The sequence below is a fragment of the Delphinus delphis genome, chromosome X, assembly GCF_949987515.2.
Source record: "Delphinus delphis chromosome X, mDelDel1.2, whole genome shotgun sequence".
NCBI lineage: Eukaryota > Metazoa > Chordata > Mammalia > Artiodactyla > Delphinidae > Delphinus > Delphinus delphis.
The window spans coordinates 80,635,852-80,663,818 of NC_082704.1; the positions used below are offsets into that span (position 1 = coordinate 80,635,852).

The following is a 27,967-nucleotide window of genomic DNA, read 5'->3' on the forward strand; positions in this document are numbered from 1 at the left end:
CTGAAAGATCAGCTGTTAAACTTTAGGGGAATTCCCTTGTGTGTTATTTGTTGTTTTTCCCTTGCTGCTTTTAACATGTTTTTCTTTGTATTTAATTTTTGACAGTTTGATTAATATGTGTCTTGGCGTGTTTCTGCTTGGATTTTTCTTGTATGAGACTCTGTGCTTCCTGGACTTGATTAACTCTTTCCTTTCCCATATTAGGGAAGTTTTCACCTACAATCTCTTCAAATATTTTCCCAGTCCCTTTCTTTTTCTCTTCTTCTTCTGGAGCCCCTATAATTTGATGTTGGTGTGTTTAATGTTTTCCCAGAGGTCTCTGAGACTGTCCTCAGTTCTTTACCTTCTTTTTTCTTTATTCTGCTCTGCAGTAGTTATTTACACTCTTTTATCTTCCAGGTAACTTATCCGTTCTTCTGCCCCAGTTATTCTGCTATTAATCCCATCTAGAGTACTTTTAATTTCATTTATTGTGTTGTTCATCGTTGCTTGTTTCATCTTTATTTCTTCTAGGTCCTTGTTAAATGTTTCTTGCATTTTGTCTATTCTGTTTCCAAGATTTTGGATCATCTTTACTATCATTATTCTGAATACTTTTTCAGGTAGACTGCCTATTTCCTCTTCATTTGTTAGGTCTGGTGGGTTTTTATCTTACTCATTTAACTGCTGTGTGTTTTTCTGTCTTCTCATTTTGCTTATCTTACTGTGTTTGGTGTCTCCTTTTTGCAGGGTGCAGGTTCGTAGTTCCCGTTGTTTTTGGTGTCTGTCCCCAGTGGCTAATGTTTGTTCAGTGGGTTGTGTGGGCTCCCTGGTGGAGGGGACTAGTGCCTGTGTTCTGGTGGATGAGGCTGTATCTTGTCTTTCTGGTGGGCAGGTGTACGTCTTGTGGTGTGATTTGGGGTGTCTGTGGACTTATGATTTTAGACAGCCTCTCTGCTAATGGGTGGGGTTGTGTTCCTGTCTTGCTAGTTGTTTGGCATAGGGTGTCCAGCACTGTAGCTTGCTGGTCATTGAGTGAAGCTGGTTGCTGGTGTTGAGATGGAGATCTCTGCGAGATTTTCACCATTTGATATTATGTGGAGCTGGGAGGTCTCTTGTGGACCAGTGTCCTGAAATTGGCTCTCCCACCTCAGAGGCACAGCACTGACTCGTGGCTGCAACACCAAGAGCCTTTCATCCACTCGGCTCAGATTAAAAGGGAGAAAATGTAGAAAGAAAGAATTAGTAGCAGTAGAAAGAAAGAAAGGAAGGAAGAAATAAAGAAAGAAAGAAGGAAAAGAAGAAGGAAAGGAGGGAGGGAAGGAGGGAGGAAGGAAGGAAGCACAGAAGGAGGGAAGGAAGGAAAAACAGAAAGAAAGAAGATAAAGTAAAATAAAATAAAGTGAGATAAAATATAATAAAGTTATTAAAATAAAAATAATTATTAAGAAAAATATTTTTTAAAATCAAAAATAAAACAACAAAAGAAACCCCCAAAAAACAATGTACAGATATAAAGCTAGGAATAATGGTGGAAGCAAAGCTATACAGACAAAATCCCGCACAGAAGCATACACATGCACACTCACAAAAAGAGGAAAAGGGGAAAAAATAATAAATCTTACTCTCAAAGTCCACCTCCTCAATTTGATATGATTCGTTGTCTATTCAGGTATTCCACCGATGCAGGGTATATCAAGTGGATTGTAGAGATTTAATCCACTGATCCTGATGCTGCTGGGAGAAATTTCCCTTTCTCTTCTTTGTTCACACAGCTCTAGGGTCTCAGTTTTGGATTTGGCCCCGCCTGTGCCTGTACGTCGCTGGAGGGCTTCTGTTCTTCCCTCAGACAGGACGGGGTAAAATGAGCAGCTGATTCAGGGGCTCTGGCTCACTCAGGCCGGTGGAAGGGAGGGGCACGGAGTGTGGGGCGAGCCTGCTGCGACAGAGGCCAGAGGAATATTTCACCAGCCTGAGGCGTGCCGTGCCTTCCCCCAGGGAAGTTGTGCCTGGATCCCAGGACCCTGGCAGTGGTTGCCTGCACAGGCTCCCCAGAAGGGAGGTATGGATAGTGACCTATGCTCGCACACAGGCTTCTTGGTGGCGGTAGCAGCAGCCTTAATGTCTCATGCCCTTCTCTGGGGTCCGCGCTGTTAGCCACAGCTCGCGGCCCTCTCTGGAGCTCCTTTAAGCAGCACTCTTAATCCCCTCTTCTCACGCACCAGGGAACAAAGAGGGAAGAAAATGTCTCTTGGCTCTTCGGCAGTTCCAGACTTTCCCCCAGATTCCCTCCCGGCTAGCCATGGTGCACTTACACCTTCGGGCTGTCTTCAGGCTGCTATTCCTCTCCCTGCGATCCAACCGAAGTCTGAGACTCAGCTCCCTGCCCCCGCCTGCCCCGGTGGGTCAGAAGACAGCCTCTCGGGCTGGTGAGTGCCAGTCGGCACTGATCTTCTGTGCAGGAATCTCTCCACTTTGGCCTCCCCACCCCTGTTGCTGTGCTGTCCTCCATAGCTCCGAAGCTTCCCTCCTCCACCACCCACAGTCTCTGCCCGAGAAGGGACTTCCTAGTGTTTGGAAACCTTTCCTCCTTCACAGCTCCCTCCCACTGGTGCAGGTCCCTTACCTATTTTTTTGTCTCTGTTTATTATTTTTTCTTTTTCCCTACCCTGTTACGTGGGGAGTTTCTTGCCTTTTGGGAGGTCTGAGGTCTTCTTACAGCATTCACTGTGTGTTCTGTAGGAGCACTTCCACGTGTAGATGTATTTCTGATGTATCTGTGGGGAGGAAGGTGATCTCTGTGTCTTACTCTTCCGCCATCTTCCCCCTCTCCCTCCCTTTTCTTCTGAGCTGTGCTGCAAACAGCATCTTCATGATGTGGCCAGGTGTCAGGCCTGTGCCTGTGCGGTGGGAGACCCAAATGCAGGATACTGGTCCATCAGAGACCTCCTTGTTCCAAGTAACATCAAATGGCAAATACTCTCCCAGAGATCTCCATCTCAAAGATAAGACCCAGCTCCACTCAAAGACCAGTACGCTACAGTGCTGGACACCCTATGACAAACAACTAGCAAGACAGGAAAACAACCCCACCCATTAGCAGAGAGGCTGACTAAAATAATAATAAGGTCACAGATGCAACAAAACACACCACCAGATGTGGTTCTGCCCACCAGAAAGACAAAATCCAGCATCATCCACCAGAATACAGGCACTAGTCCCCTCCACCAGGAAGCCTACACAATCCACTGAACCAACCTTACCCACTGGACACAGACACCGAAAATGACAGGAACTATGAAAGTGTGGCTGGTGAAAAAGAGACCACAAACACAGTAAGTTAAGTGAGATGAGAAGACAGAGTAACACACAAGAGATGAAGGAGCAAGGTAAAAACCCACCAGACCAAAAAAATGAACAGCAAATAGGCAGTCTACCTGAAAAAGAATTGAAAGTAATGAGAGTAAAGGTGATCTTACATCTTGGAAATAGAATGGAGAAAATACAGGAAACATTTATCTAGGACCTAGAAGAAATAAAGAGCAAACAAACAGTGATGAACAACACAAAAAGTGAAATTCAAAATTCTCTAGAAGGAATCAAGAGCAGAATAACTGAGGCAGAAGAACGGAAAAGTGACCTAGAAGATAAAATAGTGGAATATACTACCGCAGATGAGAATAAAGAAAAAAGAATGAAAAGAATTGAGGACAGTCTTAGAGACCTCTGGGACCATATTGAACACACCAACATATGAATTATACAGGTCCCAGAAGATGAATAGAAAAAGAAACGGACTGAGAAAATATTTGAAGTGATTATAAGTGAAGACTTCCCTAATATGGGAAAGGAAATAGTCAATCAAGTCCAGGAAGAACAGAGAGTCCCAAACAGGATAAACCCAAGAAGAAACACAACAAGACACATATTAATCAAGCTATCAAAAATTAATACACAGAAAAAATAATAAAAGCAGCAAGGTAAAAACAACAAATAACATATAAGTGAATCCCCATAGGATAACAGATGATCTTTTAGCAGAAACACTGCAAGCCAGAAGGGCATGGCAAGACATATTTAACATGATGAAAGGGAAAAGCCTACAACCAAGATTACTCTACCCATCAAGGATCTCACAAGATTTAATGGAGAAATTAAAAACTTTTCAGACAAAAAAAAACCTAAGAGAATTCATCACCACAAAATGAGCTTTACAACAAACCCTAAAGGAACTTATCTAGAGAGGAAACAATGGAAAAGGAAAAGACCTACAATAACAAACCTAGAACAGTTAAAAAAAAGGGTAATAGGAACATACATATGGATAACTACCTTAAATGTAAATGGATTAAATGCTCCAACCAAAAGACATAGACTGGCTGAATGGATACAAAAACAAGACCTGTATATATGCTGCCTACAATAAACCCATGTCAGACCTAGAGACACACACAGACTGAAAGTGAGGGGATGGAAAAAGATATTCCATGCAAATGGCATTCAAAAGAAAGCTGGAATAGCAATTCTTATCTCATACGAAACAGACATTAAAGTAAAGACTATCACAAGGGACAAGGAAGGACCCTACATAATGATCAAGGGATCAATCCAAGAAGAAGATATAACAATTGTACATATCTATGCACCCAACATAGGAGCACCTCAATACATAAGAAAAATGCTAACAGACATAAAAGGGGAAATCAACAGTAGCAGAATAATATTAGGGGATTTAACACCCCATTTTCACGAATGGACAGATCATCCAAAATTAAAATAAATAAGGAAATACAACTTTAAATGATACATTAGACAAGAAGGAATTAATTGATATTTATAGGACATTCCATCCAAAACAACAGACTACACTTTCTTCTCAAGTGCTCATGGAACATTCTCCAGGATAGATCATACCTTGGGTCACAAATCAAGCCTTAGTAAATTTAAGAAAATTGAAATAATATCCAGTATCTTTTCCGACCACAGTGCTATGAAACTAGACGTTAATTACAGGAAAAATATTCATAAAAATAACAAATACTTGAAAGCTAAACAATACACTACTTAATAACCAAGATATCACTAAAGAAATCAAAAAGGAAATAAAAAAATACATAGATACAAATGACAATGAAAACATGCCAACCCAAAACCTATAGGATGCAGCAAAAGAAGTTCTAAGAGGGAAGTTTATAGCAATAAAATCCTACCTCAAGAAAAAAGAAACATATCAAATAAACAACCTAAACTTTCACCTAAAGCAATTAGAGAAAGAAGAACAAAATAACCCAAAGTTAGGAAAAGGAAACAAATCATAAAGATCAGATCAGTAATAAATGGAAAAGAAATGAAGGAAACAATAGCAAAGATCAATAAAACTAAAAGCTGGTTCTTTGAGAAGATAAACAAAATTGACAAACCATTAGCCAGACTCATCAAGAAAAAAAGGGAGAAGACTCAAATCAATAGAATTATAAATGAAAAAGGAGAAGTAACAACTGACACTGCAAAATACAAGGGATCATGAAAGATTACTGCAAGTAAATATATTCTAATAAAATGGGCAACCTGGGAGGAATAGACAAATTCTTAGAAAAGCACAACCTTCCCAGACTGAACCAGGAAGAAACAGAAAATATATCCAGACCAATCACAAGCACTGAAATTGAAACTGTGATTAAAAATCTTCCAACAAACAAAAGCCCAGGACCAGATGGCTTCACAGGCGAATTCTATCAAACACTTTGAGAAGAGCTAACGCATTTCCTTCTGAAACTCTTACAAAATGTAGCAGAGGGAGGAACACTCCCAACTCATTCTGCAAGGCCAACATCACTCTGATACCAAAACCAGACAAAGATGTCACAAAGATAACACTGATCAACATAGACGCAAAAATCCTCAACAAATTACAAGCAAACAGAATCCAACAGCACATTAAAAGGATCATACATCGAGACCAAGAGGGGTTTATCCCAGGAATGCAAGGATTCTTCAATATATGCAAATCAATCAATGTGATATACCATATTAACAAATTGAAGAATAAAATCCATACGATCATCTCAACTGCTGCAGAAAAATCGTTCAACAAAATTCAACACCAATTTATGATAAAAATCCTAGAGAAAGTAGGCACAGAGGGAACTTTCCTCAACATAATAAAGTCCATATATGACAAACCTACAGCCAACATTGTTCTCAATGATGAAAAACCGAAACCATTTCCACTAAGATCAGGAACAAGACAAGGTGGCCCACTGTCACCACTATTATTCAACATAGTTTTGGAAGTTTTAGCCACAGCAATCAGAGAAGCAAAATAATAAAAGGAATCCAAATCGGAAAAGAAGAAATAAAGCTGTCACTGGTTGCAGATGACATGATACTATACGTAGAGAATACTAAAGATACCACCAGAAAACTACTAGAGCTAATCAATGAATTTGGTAAAGTAGCAGAATACAAGACAAATGCAGAGAAATCTCTTGCATACCTATACAGTAATGATGAAAACTCTGTAAGAGAAATTAACATAACACTCCCATTTACCATTGCAACAAAAAAAATAAAATACCTAGGAATAAACCTATCTAAGGAGACAAAAGACCTGTATGCAGAAAACTATAAGATACTGATGAAAGAAATTAAAGATGACACAAACAGATGGAGAGATACACCATATTCTTGGATTGGAAGGATCAACATTGTGAAAATGACTAAACTACCCAAAACAATCTACAGATTCAATGCCATACCTATCAAGCTACCAATGGCATGTTTCAGAGCTAGAACAAAAATTTTCACAATTTGTATGGAAACACAAAAGACCCTGAATAGCCAAAGCAATGTTGAAAATGAAAAATGCTGCTGGAGGAATCAGGCTCCCAGACCTCAGACTATACTACAAAGCTACAGTAATCAAGATAGTATGGTACTGGTACAAAAACAGAAATATAGATCAATGGAACAAGATAGAAAGCCCAGAGATAAACCCATGCACATATGGTCAACTCATCTATGACAAAGGAGGGAAGGATATACAATGGAGAAAAGACCATCTCTTCAATAAGTGGTGCTGGGAAAACTGGACAGCTACATGTAAAGAATGAAATTAGAACACTCCCTAACACCATACACAAAAATAAACTCAAAATGGATTCGAGACGTAAATGTAAGACCAGACACTATCAAATTCTAAGCAGAAAACATAGGAAGAACACTCTTTGATATAAATCACAGCAAGATCTTTTTTGATCTACATCCTAGAGTAATGGAAATAAAAACAAGAATGAACAAATGGGACCTAATGAAACTTCAAAGGTTTTGCATAGCAAAGAAAACCATAAACAAGACGAAAAGACAACCTTCAGAATGGGAGAAAATATTTGCAAACAAAGAAACTGACAAAGGATTAATCTCCAAAATTTACAAGCAGCTCATGCAGCTCAATATTTAAAAAGCAAATAACCCAATCCAAAAATGGGCAGCAGAGGTAAACAGACATTTCTCCAAAGAAGATATACAGATTGCCAACAAACACATGAAAGGATGCTCAACATTACTAATCATTAGAAAAATGCAAATCAAAACTACAGTGAGGTATCAGCTCACACCACTCAGAATGGCCATCATCAAAAAATCTACAAACAATACATGCTGGAGAGGGTGTGGAGTAAAGTGTATCCTCTTTCACTGTTGGTGGGAATGAAAATTGATACAGCCACTATGGAGAACAGTATGGAGGTTCCTTTAAAATCTAAAAGTAGAACTACCATACGAGCCAGCAATCCCACTACTGGGCATATACCCTGAGAAAACTAAAATTCAAAAAGGGTCATGTACCACAATGTTCATTGCAACTCTATTTGCAATAGGCAGGACCTGGAAGCAACCTAAGTGTTCATCGACTGATGAATAGATAAAGATGTGGCACATATATACAATGGAAAATTACTCAGCCATAAAATGAAGTGAAACTGAGTTATTGGTAGTGAAGTGGGTGGACCTAGAGTCTGTCATACAGAGTGAAGTAAGTCAGAAACAGAAAAACAAATACCGTATGCTAACACATATATATGGAAACTTAAAAAAAAAAGAAAATTGTTCTGAAGAACTTAGGGGCAGGACAGGAATAAAGATGCAGATGTAGAGAATGGACTTGAGGACATGGGAAGGGTGAAGGGTAAGCTGGAATGAAATGAGAGAGTGGAGTGGACATTTATACACTACCAAATGTAAAATAGATAGCTTGTGGGAAGGAGCTGCATAGCACAGGGAGATCATCTTAGTGCTTTTGACCATCAGAGGGGTGGATTAGGGAGGCTGGAAGGGAGACTCAAGTGGGAGGGGTTATGGAGATTTATATATACGTATAGCTGATTCACTTTGTTATACAGCAGAAACTGACACAACATTGTAAAGCAATTATACTCCAATAAAAATGTTAAAAAAAAAAGAAAAGATAAATGGAGGTGGAAGAATCAGGCTCCCTGACTTCAGATTATACTACAAAAGTACAGTCATCAAAACAGTATGGTATTGCACAAAAACAGAAATACAGACAAATAGAACAGAGTAGAAAGTCCAGAGATAAACCCAAGCACCTATGGTGACCTAATCTATGACAAAAAAGGCAAGAATATACAAGGGACAAAAGACAGTCTCTTCAATATTCTTGCTGGGAAAACTGGACAGATACATGTAAAATAATGAAATTAGAACACTCCCTAATACGTACACAAAAATAAACACAAAATGGATTAAAGACCTAAATTAAGGCTGTATACTATAAAATTCTTAGAGGAAAATATAGGCAGAACACTCTTTGACATAAATCATATTAAGATCTTTTTTTGACCCACCTCCTAGAATATTGAAAATAAAAACAAAAATTAACAAATGGGACCTAATTAAACTTATACGCTTTTGCTCAGAAAAGGAAACCATAAACAAGAGTGAAAGACTACCTTCAGAATGGGAGAAAATATTTGCAAATGAAGCAACTGACAAGGGATTTATTTCCCATAAAGCTCATCCAGCTCAATATCAAAAATACCCACAAACAACCCAATCAGTTAATGGGCAGAAGACCTAAATAGATTTTTCTCCAAAGAAGACATATAGATGCCCAAGAGGTACATGAAAAGATGTTCAATATCACTAATTATTAGAAAATGCAAATCAAAATACAATGAGGTATCACCTCACACTGGTAAGAATGGCCATCATAACAAAATCTGCAAACTATAAATGCTTAGAGGATGTGGAGAAAAGAGTACCCTCTTACACTGTGGTGGGAATGTAAATTGATACAGCTACTATGGACAACAGTATGGAGGTTCCTTAATAAACTAAAAATAGAACTATCATATGACCCCGCAATCCCACTCCTGGGCATGTACCTGGAGGAAACCATAATTCAGAAAGACGCATACACTCCAATCTTCATTGCAGCACTATTTGAAATAGCCAGGACATGGAAGCAACCTAAATGTCCATCCACAGAGGAATGGATAAAGAAGGTGTGGTACATATGTACAATGAGATATAACTCAGGTTTGAAAAGGGAAGAAATTGTGCCATTTGCAGAGACAAGAATGGATCTAGAGACTGTCATTCAGAGTGAAGTATGGCAGAAAGGGAAAAACAAATATCGTATATTAATGCATATATGTGGAATTTAGGAACAATGGTACAGATGAACCTATTTGCAAAGCAGAAATACACAGACATAGAGAACAAACATATGGACACCAAAGCGGGAAGGGAGGTGGTGTAGACTGGGAGATTGGGATTGACGTATGTACGCTACTTTGTATGAAATAGATGGCTGCTGAGTCCCTACTGTATAGCACAGGGGGAAGAAAAGCAGGTACAATATGTTTACAGGACATATATTAAGTTAACCTTAAAAATGCATTCCAATATACATTAGGTGCAGACAAATATTGTTTGATTCCACTTATACAAGGTACCTTAAATAGTCAAATTCATAGAGCCAGAAAGCACATTGGTAGACGTCAGGGGCCGAGGGGGTGGGGGAGTGGGGAGGAGGAATGGGGACTTAGTGTATAAAGAGGACAGAGTTTCAGTTTAGGAAGTTGAAAAATTCGGGAGAGAGTTGCACAACATTGTAAATGTACTTAGTGCCACTGAACTGTACAGTTAAATATGGTTAAAATAGTATGTTTTATATTATATGACTTTTACCACAATAAAAATAATAAAGTCCCCTACTATTATTGTGTTGCTGTCAATTTCTCCCTTTATGTCTGTTAATGTTTGTTTTATGCATTTAGGTTCTCCTAAGTTGGGTGCATGTGTATGTTCTTGTTATATCTTCTTGTTGGATTGATCACTTTATCATTATGTAATGTCCTTATTTGTCTTTTGTTACAGTCTTTGTTTTAAAAGCTATTTTGTCTGTTAGTATTGCTACCCTGGCTTTCTTTTCATTTCAATTTGCATGGAATATCTTTTTCCATCCCCCACTTCCATTCTGTGTGTGTCTTTAGATTTGAAGTTAGTCTCTTGTAGTCAGCATATATATGGGTCTTGTATTTGTATCCATTCAGCCACTCTATGTCTTTTGGTTGGAGCAGTTAGTCCATTTTCATTTATAGTAATTATTGAGATGTATGTTCTTATTGTCACTTTTAAATTGTTTTTGTGTTGTTTTTGTAGTTCCTTTTTGTTCCTTTCTTCTTTTGTTCTCATCTCGTTATTTGATGACTATCTTTAGTGTAACGTTTGATCCCTTTCTTTTTTATGTGTCTATATAAGTTATAGATTTTTGGTTTGTGGTTATCATGAGGTTTACATCTATCTATCATCTATCTATCTATCTATCTATCTATCTATCTATCTATCATCTATCTATCTTTCATCCATTTGATTATTTTAACTTCCTTATCTCCTAATTTCAAACACATTTGAACAATCCTGCACTTTTATTTCACACCCCCCCTAGCATATTTGTTTTTGACATCATATTTTACATCTTTTGGGGGGATGTATTCCTTAACTACCTATGTAAACATTTATAATTTTACTACTTTTGTTTTCTAACCTTCCTACTAGCTTTGTACATGGTTGATTCACTATCTTTACTGCCTTTACCACTGAGCTGTTTCCTTTCATAATTTTTGTGTTTTAGTTGTGGCCTTTTCTTTTTTGCTTAGAGAAGTCCCTTTAACATTTCTTGTAAAGCTGGTGTGGTGGTGCTGAACTCTTTTAGCTTTTGCTTGTCTGTAAAACTTTTTAGCCCTTCATCAAATCTGATTGAAAGCCTTATTGAGTAGAGTATTCTTGATTGTAGGCTTTCCCCTTTCATCACTTTAAACATATCATGCCACTCCCTTCTGGCCTGTAGAGTGTCTGCTGAAATGTCAGCTTATAACCTAATGGGAGCTCCCTTGTATATAACTTGTTGCTTTTCCCTTGCTGCTTTAATATTTTCTGTTTATGCTTAGGTTTTGATTAGTTTGCTTTAGTTTTTTAGTATGCTTTAGTTTTGATTACAATGTATCTTGATGTGATCTTTGTTGGGTTGATCCTGTTTGGGACTCTCTGTGCTTCCTGTACCTTGATGTCTGTTTCCTTTCTCAGGTTAGAGAGATTTTTTGCTATTATGTCTTCAAATATGTTCTATGCCCTCTTTTAAATCTTTCTTCTCCTTCTGGTATCCTTATGAAGTGGATAGTAACACATTTGGTGTTGTCCCAGAGGTCTCTTAAACTGTCCTCATTTTTTTTTCTTTTTTTCTGTTCAGCTTCAGTGATTTCCTTTACTCTGTCTTCCAGCTCACTGATCAATTTCTCTTTATCATTTAATCTACTGTTGATTCCTTCTAGTGTGCTTTATATTTCATTTATTGTATTCTTCTCCTCTATTTGGTTTCTCTCTATATTTTTTAAATCCTTGTTAAATTTCTCACTGTGTTCATCCATTCTTCTTCCAAATTCTTTGATTATCTTTATGATCATTACTTTGCACTCTTTATTTGGTAGATTGCCAATCTCCACTTCACTTATTTCTTCTTGGATTTCATCTTTTCCTTCATTTGAAGCATCTTTTCTGTTATCTCATTTTTCCTAATTTGCTGTTTTTATTTCTATGTATCTTATAGGTTTGTTATGTTTCCCAACCTTGGATAAGTGGTCTATTTTAGGAGTTGTCCTATGAAACCCAGCAGTTCACTCCCCTATGGTCACCAGGGCTATATGCTCTTGGTATGCCCCCTATAAGAGCTGTCTGTGTTCTTCTGTTGTGGTGGCCTGACTACTGTGAGTTGTCTGGTAGGTGTAGCTGGCCCTTGTTCTTGTTGGTTGCCAGTCCCTACTTGTCTGCTTGGTTGCCAGGCCCTGCCTTGTGCAGATGCTGTTGGCCACTGGGTGTTGGGGCTGAGTTTTGGGGTGGTTGGCTATAGAACCCCAATGTATCCCGGGGCTAGTGCTGGCCCACTGGTGAGCGGGTGGTTGTTGGGCCTGGGTTCCCAGATCTAGTGTCTGCCTGCTGGTGGGTGGTGCCAATTTCTGACGTGGCTGTCTCTGGGTTCTAGGGAGTCCCAAAGCTGATTCTTGCCTGCCGATGAGTGAGGCCATATCCTGAGGTGGCTGCCTGAAGGGTCTATGATTTCCTCGAGATAGTGTGGGTCTGCTGGTTGGCAGGGCCAGGGCCCAGGAGGTGCTGGGTCTGGTGCCTGCTTACCTGTGGGTTATCTGGGTCTTGACAAGGCAGGCTGCAGGGTTGCAGTGGTTTTGGGGCTGGTATCCACCTGCTGCTAGATGGCATTTTGGTCCAGGGGATCCCGGGTCTGGTGCCTGCCTGCTTATGGGTGAAGCCTTGTCCTGGGGCTAGTGCCAGCCTACTGGTTGGCAGAGCCATGTCCTGGGGCCTCTGGCTGTGGGGTCCGTGGGTCCCAGATCTGCTGTCAGATTGCTGGTGTGGGGGCCCAAGACCCAGGGGGATTCCAAGGCTAGTACTGGCTCACTGGTGGGCAAAGCCTGATCCTAGGCTCTCTGGCTGCAGGGTTCTGGGGGTGCTGAAATTGGAGTTGGCCTACTGGTGGTTGGGGCTGGTTCCTGACACAACTGGCTGTGGCATCTGCAGTGTCCAAAGCTTGTGTCCGCCCACTGGTGGGTGGGGCCAGATCCTGGGGTGGCTGTCTGAATGGCCCAAGGTGTCACAGAACTAACATTTGCCTGCTGCTGGGTGATACCAGGGCCCTGGGGGTCCTAAGGTTAGAGCCAGTGCACTGGTGTATGTGTCCATGTTCTGGGTTCTCTGGTGGACAAGGCCATGTCATGGAGCAGCCGTTGGCTCACAGGATCTTAAGGCAGCCTGCCTGCTGGTGTGTGAGGCTGTGTCCACATACAGTTATTTCCTTGGCCTGAGGTGTTTCAGTGCTGGTGCCAACAAGCTGTTGGGCAAGGCTGGGTCCCAGTGCTAGTAAGGTTGGTGGAAGATTCCAAAATGGCACTTGTCAGCACCCATGTCCGTGTGGTAGAATGAGCTACCCCAAATGGCTCCTGCCAGTGTCTGTGTCCCATGGGTGAGCTCCAGTCGCCTCCTGACTTCCTGGGAGGCTCTCCAAGATCAGCAGGTTGGTCTGACCCAGGCACCTTTCAAACTATGAAATCTGCCCTGGGTCTTGGAGCTTGTGAGATTTTGTGTGTGCCCTTTAAGAGTGGAGTCTTTATTTCCCACAGCCCTCTGGTTCTTCTGAAAGTAATCCCCACTAGTCTTCAAAGCAAAAGTTCTGGGGGCTGGTCTTCCTAGTGAAGTACCCCCAGGTTGGGGAGCCCAATGTGGGGCTCAGCCCTGTTGATTTTGGGGGAGAACCTCTGCAGTGGTGATTACCCTTCCATTTGTTGGTCACCCACCCAGGGTATGGGTCTTGACTATACTGTGACCATCCCTCCTATCTGTCTCACTGTGATCCCTTCTTCATATCTTTAGTTGTAGAAGATATTTTCTGCTAGATTCTGGCTTTCTCATCAATACTTGCTCTAGAAATAGTTGTAATTTTGGTATGCCCTTGTGGGGAGGTGAGCTCAGGGTCTTCCTACTCTGCCATCTTTAATGAGTCTGCATAAAGTTTTAGTATTTCTTGCAAGGCAAGTCTATTGGCAACACATTTCCTCAATTTTTGTTTCTCTGAGAATATTTTTTATTTCTTTTTCATCTTTGAAAGATAATTTCTCAGGACACAGAATTCTAGGTTGGTAGGTTTTTTTTCCTCAACATTTAAAATAAATTTTTAATTTATATTGGAGTATCATTGATTAACAATGTTGTGTTAGTTTCAGGTTTAGAGCAAAGTGATTCAGCTATACATATACAAGTATCTATTCTTTTTTCAAATTCTATTCCAATTTAGGTTACTACAGTATATTGAGCAGAGTACCCTGTGCTACAGAGTGGGTCTATGATGGTTATCTATTGTAACGTATTGTATTTTTGTTATTCTTTATTTATTCTTTTTTAAAAGAAATTTTATTGGAGTACAGTTGATTTACAATGTTCTGTTAGTTTCAGGTGTACAGCAAAGTGAATCAGTTATACATATATATCCACTCTTTTTTAGATTCTTTTCCCATGTACACCATTACAAAGTATTGAGTAGAGTTCCCTGTGCTATACAGTAGGTCCTTATTAGTTACCTATTTTATACACAGTAGTGTGTATATATCAATCCCAAACACCCAATTTTTCCCTCCCCTCCCTTATTCCCTGGTAACCATAAGTTTATTTTCTACATCTGTGACTCTACTTCTGTTTTGTAAATAAGTTCATTTGCACCCTTTTTATAAGATTCCACATATAATCAGTATCATATGATACTTGTCTTTCTGTGTCTGACTTACTTCATCCAGTATGACAACCTCTAGGTCCACCCATGTTGGTGCAAATGGCATTATTTTGTTCTTATTTTATGGCTGAGTAATTATATATGTACCACATCTTCTTTATCCATTCCTCTGTTGATAGGCATTTATATTGCTTCCATGTCTTGGCTATTGTAAACAGTACTACAATGAACATTGGGGTGCATGTATCCTTTCGAAAATGTTTTTCTCTGGACATGTGCTCAAGAATGGGATTGCTGGATGATATGATAGCTCTAGTTTTAGACTTTTAAGGAACCTCTTTACTGCTTTCCATAGCAAATGTACTAATTTACATTCCCACCAACAGTGTAGGAGGGTTCCTTTTTTTCTCCACACCCTTTCCAGCATTTATTGTTTGTAGACTTTTTAATAATGGACATTGTGACTGGTGTGAGGTGATATCTCATTGTAGTTTTGATTTGCATTTCTCTAATAATTAGCGATGTTGAGCATCTTTTCATGTGCCTCTTGGCCATCTGCATGTCTTCTCTGGACAAATGCCTATGTAGGTCTTCTGCCCATATTTTGATTGGGTTTTATTTTTTTTATATTGAGCCACATGATTTGTTTGTAAATTTTGGAGATTAATCCCCTGTGAGTCACATCATTTGCAAATATTTTCTCCCATTCTGTGGGTTGTCTTTCCATATTGTTTATGGTTTCCACATGCCACGGAGCTGCTAGGCCCGTGAGCCATGGCCACTGAACCTGCGCATCTGGAGCCTGTGCTTTGCAATGGGAGAGGCCACAACAGTGAGAGGCCCGCGTCCCACAAAAAAAAAAAAGAAGAAGACATACAGATGGCAATGAGCAAATGACAGTATGCTCAACATTGGTAATTATTAGAGAAATGCAAATCAAAACTACAATGAGATGTCACCTCACACCAGTCATAATAGCCATCATTAAAATGTCTACAAATAATAAATGCTGGAGAGGGTTTGGAGAAAAGGGGACCCCCACACACACGGTTGGTGTGAATGTAAATTTGTACAGCCACTATGGAGAACAGTATGGAGGTTTCTTACAAAACTAAAAATAGCTGGAATTCCCTGGCAGTCCAGTGGTTGGGACTCAGGATTTCATGTCCAGAACATGGGCTTAATCCCTGGTTGTGGAACAAACATCCCACAAGCCATGTGGTATAGCCAAACACACAAACAAAAACATGAAAACTAAACATAGAACTACCATATGATCCAGCAATCCCACTCCTGAGCATATACCCAGAGAAAGCCATAATTCTAAAAGATACATGCGCTCCAATGTTCATTGCTGCACTATTTACAATAGCCAGGACAAGGAGGCAACCTAAATGTCCATCAACAGAGGAATGGATAAAGAAGATATAGTACATATATACAATGGAATATTACTCAGCCATAAAGAAAGAACAAAATAATGCCATTTGCACCAACATGGATAGACCTAGAGGTTGTCATACTGAGTGAAGTAAGCCAGTCACAGAAAGACAAATATCATATGATATCATTTATATGTGGAATCTAATAAAGGGGTACAAATGAACTTATTTACAAAACAGAAGTAGAGTCAAAGATCTAGAAAACAAACATAGTTACTAGGGAATAAGTGAGGTGAGGGATAAATTGAGAGATTGGGATTAACATATACGCAGTACTATACGTAAAATAGATAACTAATAAGGACCTACTGTATAGCACAGGGAACTCTACTCAATACTCTGTAATGGCCTATATGGGAAAAGAATCTAAAAAAGCGTGCATATATGTATATGTATAACTGATTCACTTTGCTGTACACCTGAAACTAACAGAACATTTTAAATCATCTATACTCTAGTAAAAAAATTTTAAATGTTAAAATAAATAAATCATGAAAGGTCAAAAAATAAAATTTTTCACTCTACTCTCTTTTTGCTTGCATGATTTTCGATGTAATCTTTGCTCCTGTATATGTAAGATTTTTTTCCTCTAGCTTCTTTTACTTTTTTTCTTTATCTTTGATATTCCATAGTTTGAATATAATATGCTTAGGTGTAGTTTTCTCGCATCTATTCTCCTCAGTGTTCTGAGATTCCTGGATCTGTGGCTTGGTGTGTGACATTAATTTGGGGAAAATTTTCAGTCATTATTGTTTCAAATGTTTCTTCTGTTCTTGACTTTATTCTTCTAGAATTCCCATTATGCATATATCAGACCTTTTTTTAGCAGTCCCGAATTTCTTGATATTTTATTATATTTTTTCAGTCTTTTTCTCTCTGCTTTTCAGTTTTTGTGGTTTCTATTGAGATATATTCAAGCTCAGAGATTTTTTCCTCGGCTGTATCCCACCTACTAATAAGCCTATCAATGGCATTCTTCACTTGTGTTACAGTTTTTTTTATATCTAGCATATATTTTTGGTTCTTCCTTTTTTTTTCTATTTTTTTGTTTTGTTTTGTTTTGTTTTTGCGGTACGCGGGCTTCTCACGACTGCGGCCTTGCCCGTTGTGGAACACAGGCTCTGGACGCACAAGCTCAGCAGCCATGGCTCATGGGCCCAGCCACTCCACAGCATGTGGGATCCTCCCGGACCGGGGCACGAACCCGTGTCCCCTGCATCAGCAGGCGGACCCTCAACCACTGCACCACCAGGGAAGCCCTTTTGTTCTTTCTTACAATTATTATCTCTTTGCTTACATTACCTATCTCTTCTTGCATGCTGTCTACTTTATCCATTAGAGCCCTTAGTATATTAATCATAGATCGTTCACATTCCTGGTCTGATCATTCCAACATCTCTGCCACATCTGGTTCTGGTGCTTGCTCTGTCTCTTCATACTGTGAGGATTTCTTTTTGCCTTTTGGTATGTTTTATAATTTTTTCTTGATAGCTGGACGTAATGTAAATATACTTTTACTTATGTGGTGGTGAGTTGTGGAAGGAGGAAAAGTATTCTTTAGTCCTATGATTAGGTCTCATTCTCTGAGAGCCTATGCCTTTAGACTGTGAACTCCACAAGCATTTCTCAGTTTTTTTTCTTCCCCTTAGGAGGAATAGGGTGGTTAAGGTTGGCTGGAGTTATATAAGGTTAGAGCTGACTTGAGTTCATATTTCCATTCCCCAAGAGCATTTAGGTTCTTATAATACTCCAGCAGGTTAGGCTCTGGTTAATTAATTTCCCACAAGGGCAGACCTTGTTAAGAAGACAGTGCTTTGGCATATTTCAAAATACTTTCTGTCTCCTCTCTGTGCTATAAACATGAGAAAATTTTTATTCAATGTTCACTCTGAGAACCTTGACAAGCTCCTGGATGTAAATCTCACAAAATTGTGCAGTAGCCCCCTATGAATGGGTTAGACTGGAATTTTTAACTCTGAGAATTGTTCACACTGAGCCTCCAGCAAGTTGTTAACTACAGCTCAAATTTTCCTACCCTGACACTTATTTCCATGCAGTCTTCACTTGTGAATTTCTCTTCTGGATCTATGGCTCCCTGTATTCACTTGACTATCTCTCCAATCTTGGGGGCAGGGGTTTTGCCTGAGTCCTTCCCTTTCTTATAGATCCAAGAAGTGTTTTTTTTATTTTTTAGTCTGTTCAGTTTTTTTTTTACTTGTTTTTAGGATGGAGCAGCGACTTCCAGTCTCCTTACATGTGGAATTAGAACTCTGAAGTCCCTCCCTATAGTAGATCTGTAATTCCATATGGTATCATTTTCCTTATGCCTGAAGAAAGAATTTTTAACATTTCTTGCATTGAACATCTGCTGGTGTTAAATTATTTTCACCATCATATGTCTGAAAATGTCTGGATTCACCTTCATTTTAAAAAGATATTTTCATGGAGTATAAAATTCTAGGTTGACAGTATTTCTCTTTTGGTACTCTAAGCCTGCTGATCCACTATCTTATTGCTTGCAATGTTTCTCCTTAGAAATTTGCTGTCATATGTCATATTTATATTTGTTTCTCTGTATGTAGTATGCCATTTTTTCTCTGGCTGTTTTTAAGATGTTGTCTTTATCATTGGTTTTGAACAATTTGATCATGATTACCTCAGTGTAGCTTCTTCATGTTTCTTGTGACTGGGGTTTGTGAGATTCTTGGATCTGTAGCTTTATAATTTTCATCAGATTTGGAAAATTTTGGTTTAATACTCCTTCAGAGGTTTTCCCTTTCCCCTCCTGCTATCCTCGAGGGACTCAGATTTCTTGCATATTAGCCAATTTAAAGTTGTCCCAGAGGCGACCCAACACTGGAGCCTATCTGGGATCTTTGATGGGGCTAATGACAGACTCTGGGAGGACTCACACCAAGAAATATTTCCCAGAACTTCTGCCGCCAGTGTCCTTGTCCCCACGGTGAGCCACAGCCACCCCCCGCCTCTGCAGGAGACCCTCCAACACTAGCAGATGCCTCTGTTACATCTACCATTCAGAATACAACATCTAAAACTCTAGAAACACAGTGATTATAATCCTACTGTGTCAGAATAGGACTCTGAATTTACAGTCAGATATCATCCAGCCTGAAATTGGATGCACCAAAGTACTTGGCAGTGACAGCAGGGTTTCTATATACAATACTGTGAAGTTGTGAGGTGTGAGTGAGACAATAAGAAACAGACCTCCTTGATCATCTACCAGAGGACAGACAACAGAAGCAAGAAGAACTACAGTCCTGCAGCCTGTGGGACAAACACCACATTCACAGAAAGATAGACAAGGTGAAAAAGCAGAGGGCTATGTATCAGATGAAGGAACAAGATAAAACCCCAGAAAAACAACTAAATAAAGTGAAGATAGGCAAAGATCCAGAAAAAGAATCCAAAATAATGATAGTGATGATGATCCAGGACCTCGGAAAAAGAATGGAGGCAAAGATAAAGAAGATGCAAAAAAATGTTTAACAAAGATTTAGAAGAATTAAAGAACAAACAAACAGAGATGAACAATATGATACCTGAAATGAAAACTACACTAGAAAGAATCAATAGCAGAATAACTGATAAGTGAACTGGAAGACAGAATGGTGGAATACACTGCAGAACAGAATAAACCAAAAACAATTCAGCACCAACAAACCAGCTCTACAACAAATGCTAAAGGAATTCTCTAAGTGGGAAACACAAGACAAGAAAAGGACCTACAAAAACAAACCCAAAACAATTACGAAAATGGTCACAGGAACATACATATCGATAATTACCTTAAACGTGATGGATTAAATGCTCCAACCAAAGGCACAGGCTTGCTGAAAAGATACAAAATCAAGACCCATATATATGCTGCCTAAAAAAGAGCCACTTCACACCTAGGGACACATACAGACTGAAAGTGAGGGGATGGAAAAAGATATTCCATGCAAATGGAAATTAAAAGAAAGATGCAGTAGCAATATTCATATCAGATAAAATAGACTTTCAAATAAAGAATGTTACACGAGACAAGGAGGGACACTACATAATTATCAAGAGATCAATCTAATAAGAATATATAACAATTATAAATACATATGCACCCACCATAGGAGCACCTCAATACATAAGGCAACTGCTAACAGCTCAAACAGAGGAAATCGACAGTAACACAGTAATAGTGGGAGACTTTAACACCTCACTTACACCAATAGACAGATCATCCAAAATGAAAATAAATAAGGAAACAGAAGCTTTAAATGACACAATAGACCAGATATATTTCATTGATATTTATAAGACATTCCATCCCAAAACTGCAGATTTAACTTTCTTCTCAAGTGCTCATGGAACATTCTCCAAGATAGACCACATCTTGGGTCACAAATCAAACCTCAGTAAATTTAAGAAAATTGAAATCAAATCAAGCATCTTTTCTGACCACAACGCTATGAGATTAGAAATGAATTACAAGAAAAAAAAACATAAAAAACACAAACACATGGAGGCTAAACACTACGTTACTAAATAACAAAGAGATCACTGAAGAAATCAAAGAGGAAATCAAAAAATACCCAGAGACAAATGACAATGAAAACACGATGATCCAAAACCTATGGTATGCAGCAAAAGCAGTTCTAAGAGGGAAGTTTATAGCTATACAAGCCTACCTCAAGAAACAGGAAAAATCTGAAATAAACAATCTAATCTTACACCTAAAGGAACTAGAGAAAGAAGAACAAACAAAACCCAGAGTTAGCAGAAGGACAGAAGTCATAAAGATGAGAGCAGAAATAAATGAAATAGAAACAAAGAAAATAATAGCAAAGATCAATAAAACTAAAAGCTGGTTCTTTGACAAGATAAACAAAATTGATAAACCATTAGAAAGACTCATCAAGAAAAACAGGGAGAGGACTCAAATCAATAAAATTAGAAATGAAAAAGGAGAAGTTACAACAGACACCACAGAAATAGAAAGCATCCTAAGAGACTACTACAGGCAACTGTACGCCAATAAAATGTGTAACCTGGAAGAAATGGAGAAATTCTTAGAAAGGTATAACCTTCCAAGACTGAACGAGGAAGAAATAGAAAATATGAACAGACCAATCACAAGTAATGAAATTGAAACTGTGATTAAAAGTCTTCCAACAAACAAAAGTCCAGGACCAGAAGGCTTCACAGGCGAATTGTATCAAACATTTAGAGAAGAGCTAACACCTATACTTCTCAAACTCTTCCAAAAAATTGCAGAGGAAGGAACACTCCCAAACTCATTCTATGAGGCCACCATCATACTGATACCGAAACCAGACAAAGATACTACAAAAAAAGAAAATTATAAAGTAATATCACTGAAGAATTTGGAGGCAAAAAACCTCAACAAACTACTAGCAAACAGAATCCAACAGCACATTAAAAGGATCATACACCATGATCAAGTGGGGTTTATTCCACTAATGCAAGGATTCTTCAATATATGCAAATCAATGAACGTGATACACCAAATTAACAAATTGAAGGAGAAAAACAATATGATCATCTCAATAGATGCAGAGAAAGCTTTTGACAAAATTCAACACCCATTTGTGATAAAAACCCTGCAGAATGTAGGCATAGAGGGAAATTTCCCCAACATAATAAAGGCCATGTATGACAAACCCACAGCCGACATCATCCTCAGTGGTAAAAAACTGAAAGCATTGCCACTAAGATCAGGAACAAGACAAGGTTGCCCACTCTCACCACTCTTATTCAACATAGTTTTGGAAGATTTAGCCACAGCAATGAGAGAAGAAAAAGAAATAAAAGGAATCCAAATCAGAAAAGAAGAAGTAAACCTGTCACTGTTTGCAGAGGACATGATACTCTACACAGAGAATCCTAAAGATGCTACCAAAAACCTGATAGAGATAATCAATGAATTTGGTAAAGTAGCAGCATACAAAATTAATGCACAGAAATCACTGGCATTCGTATACACTAATGATGAAAAACCTGAAAGTGAAATGAAGAAAACACACCCATTTACCATTGCTACAAAAATAATAAAATAACTAGGAGTAAACTTACCTAAGGAGACAAAAGACCTGTATGCAAAAAATTATAAGACACTGATTAAAGAAATTAAAGATGATACAAATAGATGGAGAGATATATGATGTTCTTGGATTGGAACAATCAACATTGTGAAAATGACTGTACTACCCAAAACAATCTACAGATTCAATGCAATCCCTATCAAACTATCACTGGCATTTTTCACAGAACTAGAACAAAAAATTTGAAAATTTGTATGGAAACACAAAGGACTCTGAATAGTCAAAGCAATCTTGAGAACAAAAATGGAGCTGGAGGGGCTTCCCTGGTGGCACAGTGGTTGAGAGCCCTCCTGCCAATGTAGGGTACACGGGTTCCTGCCCCAGTCTGGGAAGATCCCACATGCCGCGGAGCAGCTGGGCCCATGAGCCATGGCTGCTGAGCCTGCAAGGCCAGAGCCTGTGCTCCACAACGGGAAAAGGCACAACAGTGAGAGGCCCACGTACAGCAAAAAAAGAAAAAAGAAAAAAAATGGAGCTGGAGGAATCAAGCTCCCTGACTTCATACTATACTACCAAGCTACAGTAATCAAGACAGTATGGTACTGGCACAAAAACAGAAATATAGATCAATGGTACAGGATAGAAAGCCCAGAGATGATCCTATGCACATATGGTCACCTTATCTTTAATAAAGGAGTAAAGAATTTACAGTGGAGAAAGGACAGTCTCTTCAATATGTGGTGCTGGGAAAACTGGACAGATACATGTAAAAGTATGAAATTCGAAAACTTCCTAACACCATAAACAAAAATAAACTCAAACTGGATTAAACCCCTAAATGTAAGGCCAGACACTATAAAAATGTTAGAGGAAAACATAGGTAGAACACTCTATGATATAAATCACAGCAAGATCCTTTTTGACCCAACTCCTAGAGAAATGCAAATGAATACAAAACTAAACAAATGGGACCTAATGAAACTTCAAAGCGTTGCACAGCAAAGGAAACCATAAACAAGACCAAAAGACAACCCTCAGAATGGGAGAAAATATTTGCAAATGAAGCAACTTACAAAGGATTAATCTCCAAGATTTACAAGCAGCCCATGCAGCTCAATAACAAAAAAACTAACAACCCCATCCAAAAATGGGCAGAAGACCTAAACAGACATTTCCCCAAAGAAGATATACAGATTGCCAACAAACACATGAAAGTATGCTCAACATCATTAATCATTAGAGAAATGCAAATCAAAACTGCAATGAGATATCATCTCACACCAGTCAGAATGGCCATCATCCAAAAATCTAGAAACAATAAATGCTGGAAAGGGTGTGGAGAAAAGGAAAAACTCTTGCACTGTTGGTGGGAATATAAATTGATACAGCCACTATGGAAAACAGTATGGAGGTTCCTTAAAAACTACAAATAGAACTATCAAATAACCTAGCAAGCCCACTACTGGGCATGTACCCTGAGAAAACCACAATTCAGAAAGAATCATGGATATTCAACACTGGGGAGTTGAGGAAGATGGCAGAAGAGTAAGATGCAGAGATCACCTTCCTCCCCACAGATACATCAGAAATACATCTACACGTGGAACTGCTCCTATAGAACACCCACTGAACACTGGCAGATCTCAGACCTCCCAAAAAGCAAGAAACTCCCCCACGTACCTGGGTAGGGCAAAAGAAAAAAGAAAAAACACAGACAAAAGAATAGGGATGGGATCTTCACTAGTGCGAGGGCACTGTGAAGGAGGAAAGGTTTCCACACACTAGGAAGCTCCATCGCAGGCGGAGACTGCATGTGACGGAGGGGGAAAGCTTAGGAGCCGTGGAGGAGAGCACAGCAACAGGGGTGCAGAGGGCACAGCAGAGAGATTCCCGCACAGAGGATCAGTGCTGACAAGCACTCACTAGCCCGAGAAGCTTCTCTGCTCCCCCACCAGGGTGGGCGGGGGCTGAGAGCTGAGTCTCGGGCTTCATTCTGATCACAGAGAGAGGACTGGTGTTGGAGGCATGAAGACAACCTAAAGGGGTTAGTGCACCACGGCTAGCCGCAAGGGAGTCCGGGAAAAACCCTGGACCTGCTGGAGAGGCAAGATACTTTTTCTTCCCTCTTTGTTTCCCAGTGGGTGAGGAGAGGGAATTAAGAGCACTGCTTAAAGGAGTTCCAGAGACAGGTGCAAGCCACAGCTAACAGTGCGGACCCCAGAGACAGGCATGAGATGCCAAGGCTACTGCTGCCTCCACCAAGAAGCCTGTGTGCAAGGGCAGGTCACTATCCACACTGCCCCTCCTAGGAGCCTGTGAAGCCCGCCACTGCCAGGGTACCGTGATCCAGGGACAACTTCCCTGGGAGAACACATGGCACCGAAGGTTCGTCCTGCGTTCCATACTCCTCCCTCCCCCTGGCCTGAGTGAGCCAGAGCCCCCGAATCAGCTGCTCCTTTAACCCTGTCCTCTCTGAGTGAGATCTGACCCTCAGGAGTCCTACATGCCGAGGCGGGGCCAAATCCAAAGTTGAACCCTGGGAGCTGTGCGAACAAAGAAGAGAAAGGGACATCTCTACCTGCAGCCTCAGGAACAGTGGATTAAATTTGCACAATCAACTTGATGTACCCTGCATGTGTGGAATACCTGAATAGACAATGAATTATCCCGAATTGAGGAGGTGGACTATGGGAGCAAGATATATTATCTTTGCCGCTTTTCCTCTTTTTGTTACTGTGTATGTTTATGCTTCATTGTGAGTTTTTGTCTGTGTAACTTTGCTTTCACCAATTTCCTTAGGGTTCTGTCCATCTGTTTTGTTTTGTTTTGTTTTTCTTTACTTTAAAAAAATGTTTTCTTAATAATTGTTTTTTATCTTTTATTTTAATAACTTTATTTTATTTCATGTTCTTTCTTTCTTTCTTTTTTCCTTCCTTCCTTCCTTCTTTCTTTCTTTCTTTCTATTTTTTCTCCCTTTTATTCTGAGCTGTGTGGATGAAAGGCTCTTGGTGCTCCAGCCAGGAGTCAGTGCTGTGCTTCTCATGTGGGATAGCCAACTTCAGGACACTGGTCTACAAGAGACCTCGCAACTCCACGTAATATCAAATGGCAAAAATCTCCCGGAGATCTCCATCTCAACACCAAGACCCAGCACCACTCAAAGACTAGGAAGCTACAGTGCTAGACACCCTATGCCAAACAACTAGCAAGACAGGAACACAGCCCCACCCATTAGCACAGAGGCTGCCTAAAATCATAATAAGACCACAGACAACCCAAAATACACCAGCAGACGAGGACCTTCCCATCGGAAAGACAAGATCCAGGCTCATCCACCAGAACACAGGCACTAGTCCCCCCCCCACCAGGAAGCCTACAGAACCCACTGAACCAACCTTATCCACTGGGGACAGATACCAAAAACAACGGGAACCACGAACCTGCAACCTGCAAAAAGGAGACCCCAAACACAGTAAAATAAGCAAAATGAGAAGACAGAAAAACACACAGCAGATGAAGGAACAAGGTAAAAACCCACCAGAACTAACAAATGAAGAGGAAATAGGCAGTCTACCAGAAAAAGGATTCAGAATAATCAGAGTAAAGATGATGCAAAATCTTGGAAATAGAATAGAGAAAATACAAGAAACATTTAACAAGTATCTAGAAGAACGAAAGAGGAAACAAGCAATGATGAACAACACAATAAATGAAATTAAATATACTCTAGAAGGGATCAATAGGAGAATAACTGATGCAGAAGAACGGATAAGTGACCTGGAATATAAAATAGTGGAAATAACTACTGCAGAGCAGAGTAAAGAAAAAAGAATGGAAAGAACTGAGGACAGTCTTAGAGACTTCTGGGACAACATTAAATGAACGAACAGTCGAATTATAGGGGTCCCAGAAGAAGAAGAGAAAATGAAAGGGACTGAGACAATATTTGAAGAGATTATAGTTGAAAACTTCCCTAATATGGGAAAGGAAATAGTTAATCAAGTCCAGAAAGCACAGAGAGTCCCATACAGGATAAACCCAAGGAAAAACACACAAAGAAACATATTAATCAAACTATCAAAAATTAAATGCAAAGAAAACATGTTAAAAACAGCAAGGGAAAAACAACAAATAACACACAAGGAAATCCCCATAAGGTTAACAGCTGATCTTTCAGCAGAAACTCTGCAATCCAGAAGAGACTGGCAGGATATATTTAAATTGATGAAGGAGAGTGCTTCCATGGTGGTGCAGTGGTTGAGAGTCGGCCTGCCAATGCAGGGGACATGGGTTCATGCCCTGGTCCAGGAAGATCCCATATGCCGCAGAGCGGCTGGGACCGTGAGCCATGGCTGCTGAGACTGTGCATCTGGAGGCTGAGCTCCGCAATGGGAGAGGCCACAACAGTAAGAGGCCCGCATACTGCAAAAAAAAAAAAAAAAAGTGATGAAGGAGAAAGATCTACAACCAAGTTTACTCTACCCTCCAGGGAACTCATTCAGATTTGATGGAGAAATTAAAAGCTTTACAGACAAGCAAAAGCTGGGAGAGTTCAGCATGACCAAACAAGCTTTACAACAAAAGCTAAAGTACCTTCTCTAGGCAAGAAACACAAGAAAAGGAAAAGACCTACAATTACAAACACAAAACAATTAAGAAAATGAGAATAGGAACATACATATCGATAATTTCCTTAAATGTAAATAGACTAAATGCTCCCACCAAAAGACACAGACTGGCTAAATGGATACAAAAACAAGACCCATATATATGTTGTCTACAAGAGACCCACTTCAGACCTAAGGACACATACAGACTGAAAATGAGGAGATGGAAAAAGTTATTCCATGCAAATGGAAACCAAAAGAAAGCTGGAGTAGCAATTCTCGTATCAGACAAAATAGACTTTAAAATAAAGACTATTAGAGGAAACAAAGAAGGACACTACATAATGATCAAGGGATCAATCCAAGAAGAAGATATAACAATTGTAAATATTTATGCACCCAACATAGGAGCACTTCAATACATAAGGCAAATACTAACAGCCATAAAAGTGGAAACTGACAGTAACACAATCATAGTAGGGAAATTTAAAACCCCACTTTCATCAATGGACAGATCATCCAAAATGAAAATAGATAAGGAAACACAAGCTTTAAATGATACATTAAGCAAGATGGACTTAATTGATATTTATAGGACATTCCATCCAAAAACAACAGAATACACATTTTTCTCAAGTGCTCATGGAACATTCTCCAAGCTAGATCATATTTGGGTCACAAATCAAGCCTTGGTAAATTTAAGAAAACTAAAATTGTATCAAGTATCTTTCCGACGACAATGCTATTAGACTAGGAATCAATTACAGGAAAAGATCTGTAAAAACTAGAAACACATGGAGGCTAAACAATACACTACTTAATAACGAAGTGATCACTGAAGAAATCAAAGAGGAAATCAAAAAATACCTAGAAACAAAAGACAATGTAGACACGATGACCAAAAACCTATGGGATGCAGCAGAAGCAGTTCTAAGAGGGAAGTTTATAGCAATACAATCCTACCATAAGAATCATGAAACATCTCAAATAAAAAATCTAACTGTGCACCTAAAGCAATTAGAGGAAGAACAAAAAAAACCCCAAAGTTAGCAAAAGGAAAGA

The 27,967-nt window shown here is 39.4% G+C and overlaps 1 protein-coding gene across 8 annotated transcripts in view; it reads right to left on the reverse strand.

Moving 5' to 3' along the window:
- Positions 1-27,967, reverse strand: part of PFKFB1 (6-phosphofructo-2-kinase/fructose-2,6-biphosphatase 1) — a 185,975-nt gene that overhangs the window by 13,033 nt on the left and 144,975 nt on the right. For 2 of the 8 annotated variants that reach the window (XM_060002099.1, XM_060002100.1), the window contains one exon: positions 2,017-2,756. The exons of 2 other annotated variants lie outside the window; for them this stretch is intronic. In XM_060002099.1, the coding sequence (XP_059858082.1) occupies positions 2,627-2,756 (130 nt within the window). In that variant the 3' untranslated portion in view covers positions 2,017-2,626. Of the gene's footprint in view, positions 1-2,016; positions 2,757-26,422; positions 26,721-27,967 lie in introns of those variants that run through there. 4 more of the 8 variants (XM_060002096.1, XM_060002097.1, XM_069540324.1 and 1 more) reach the window with 3 other exon arrangements.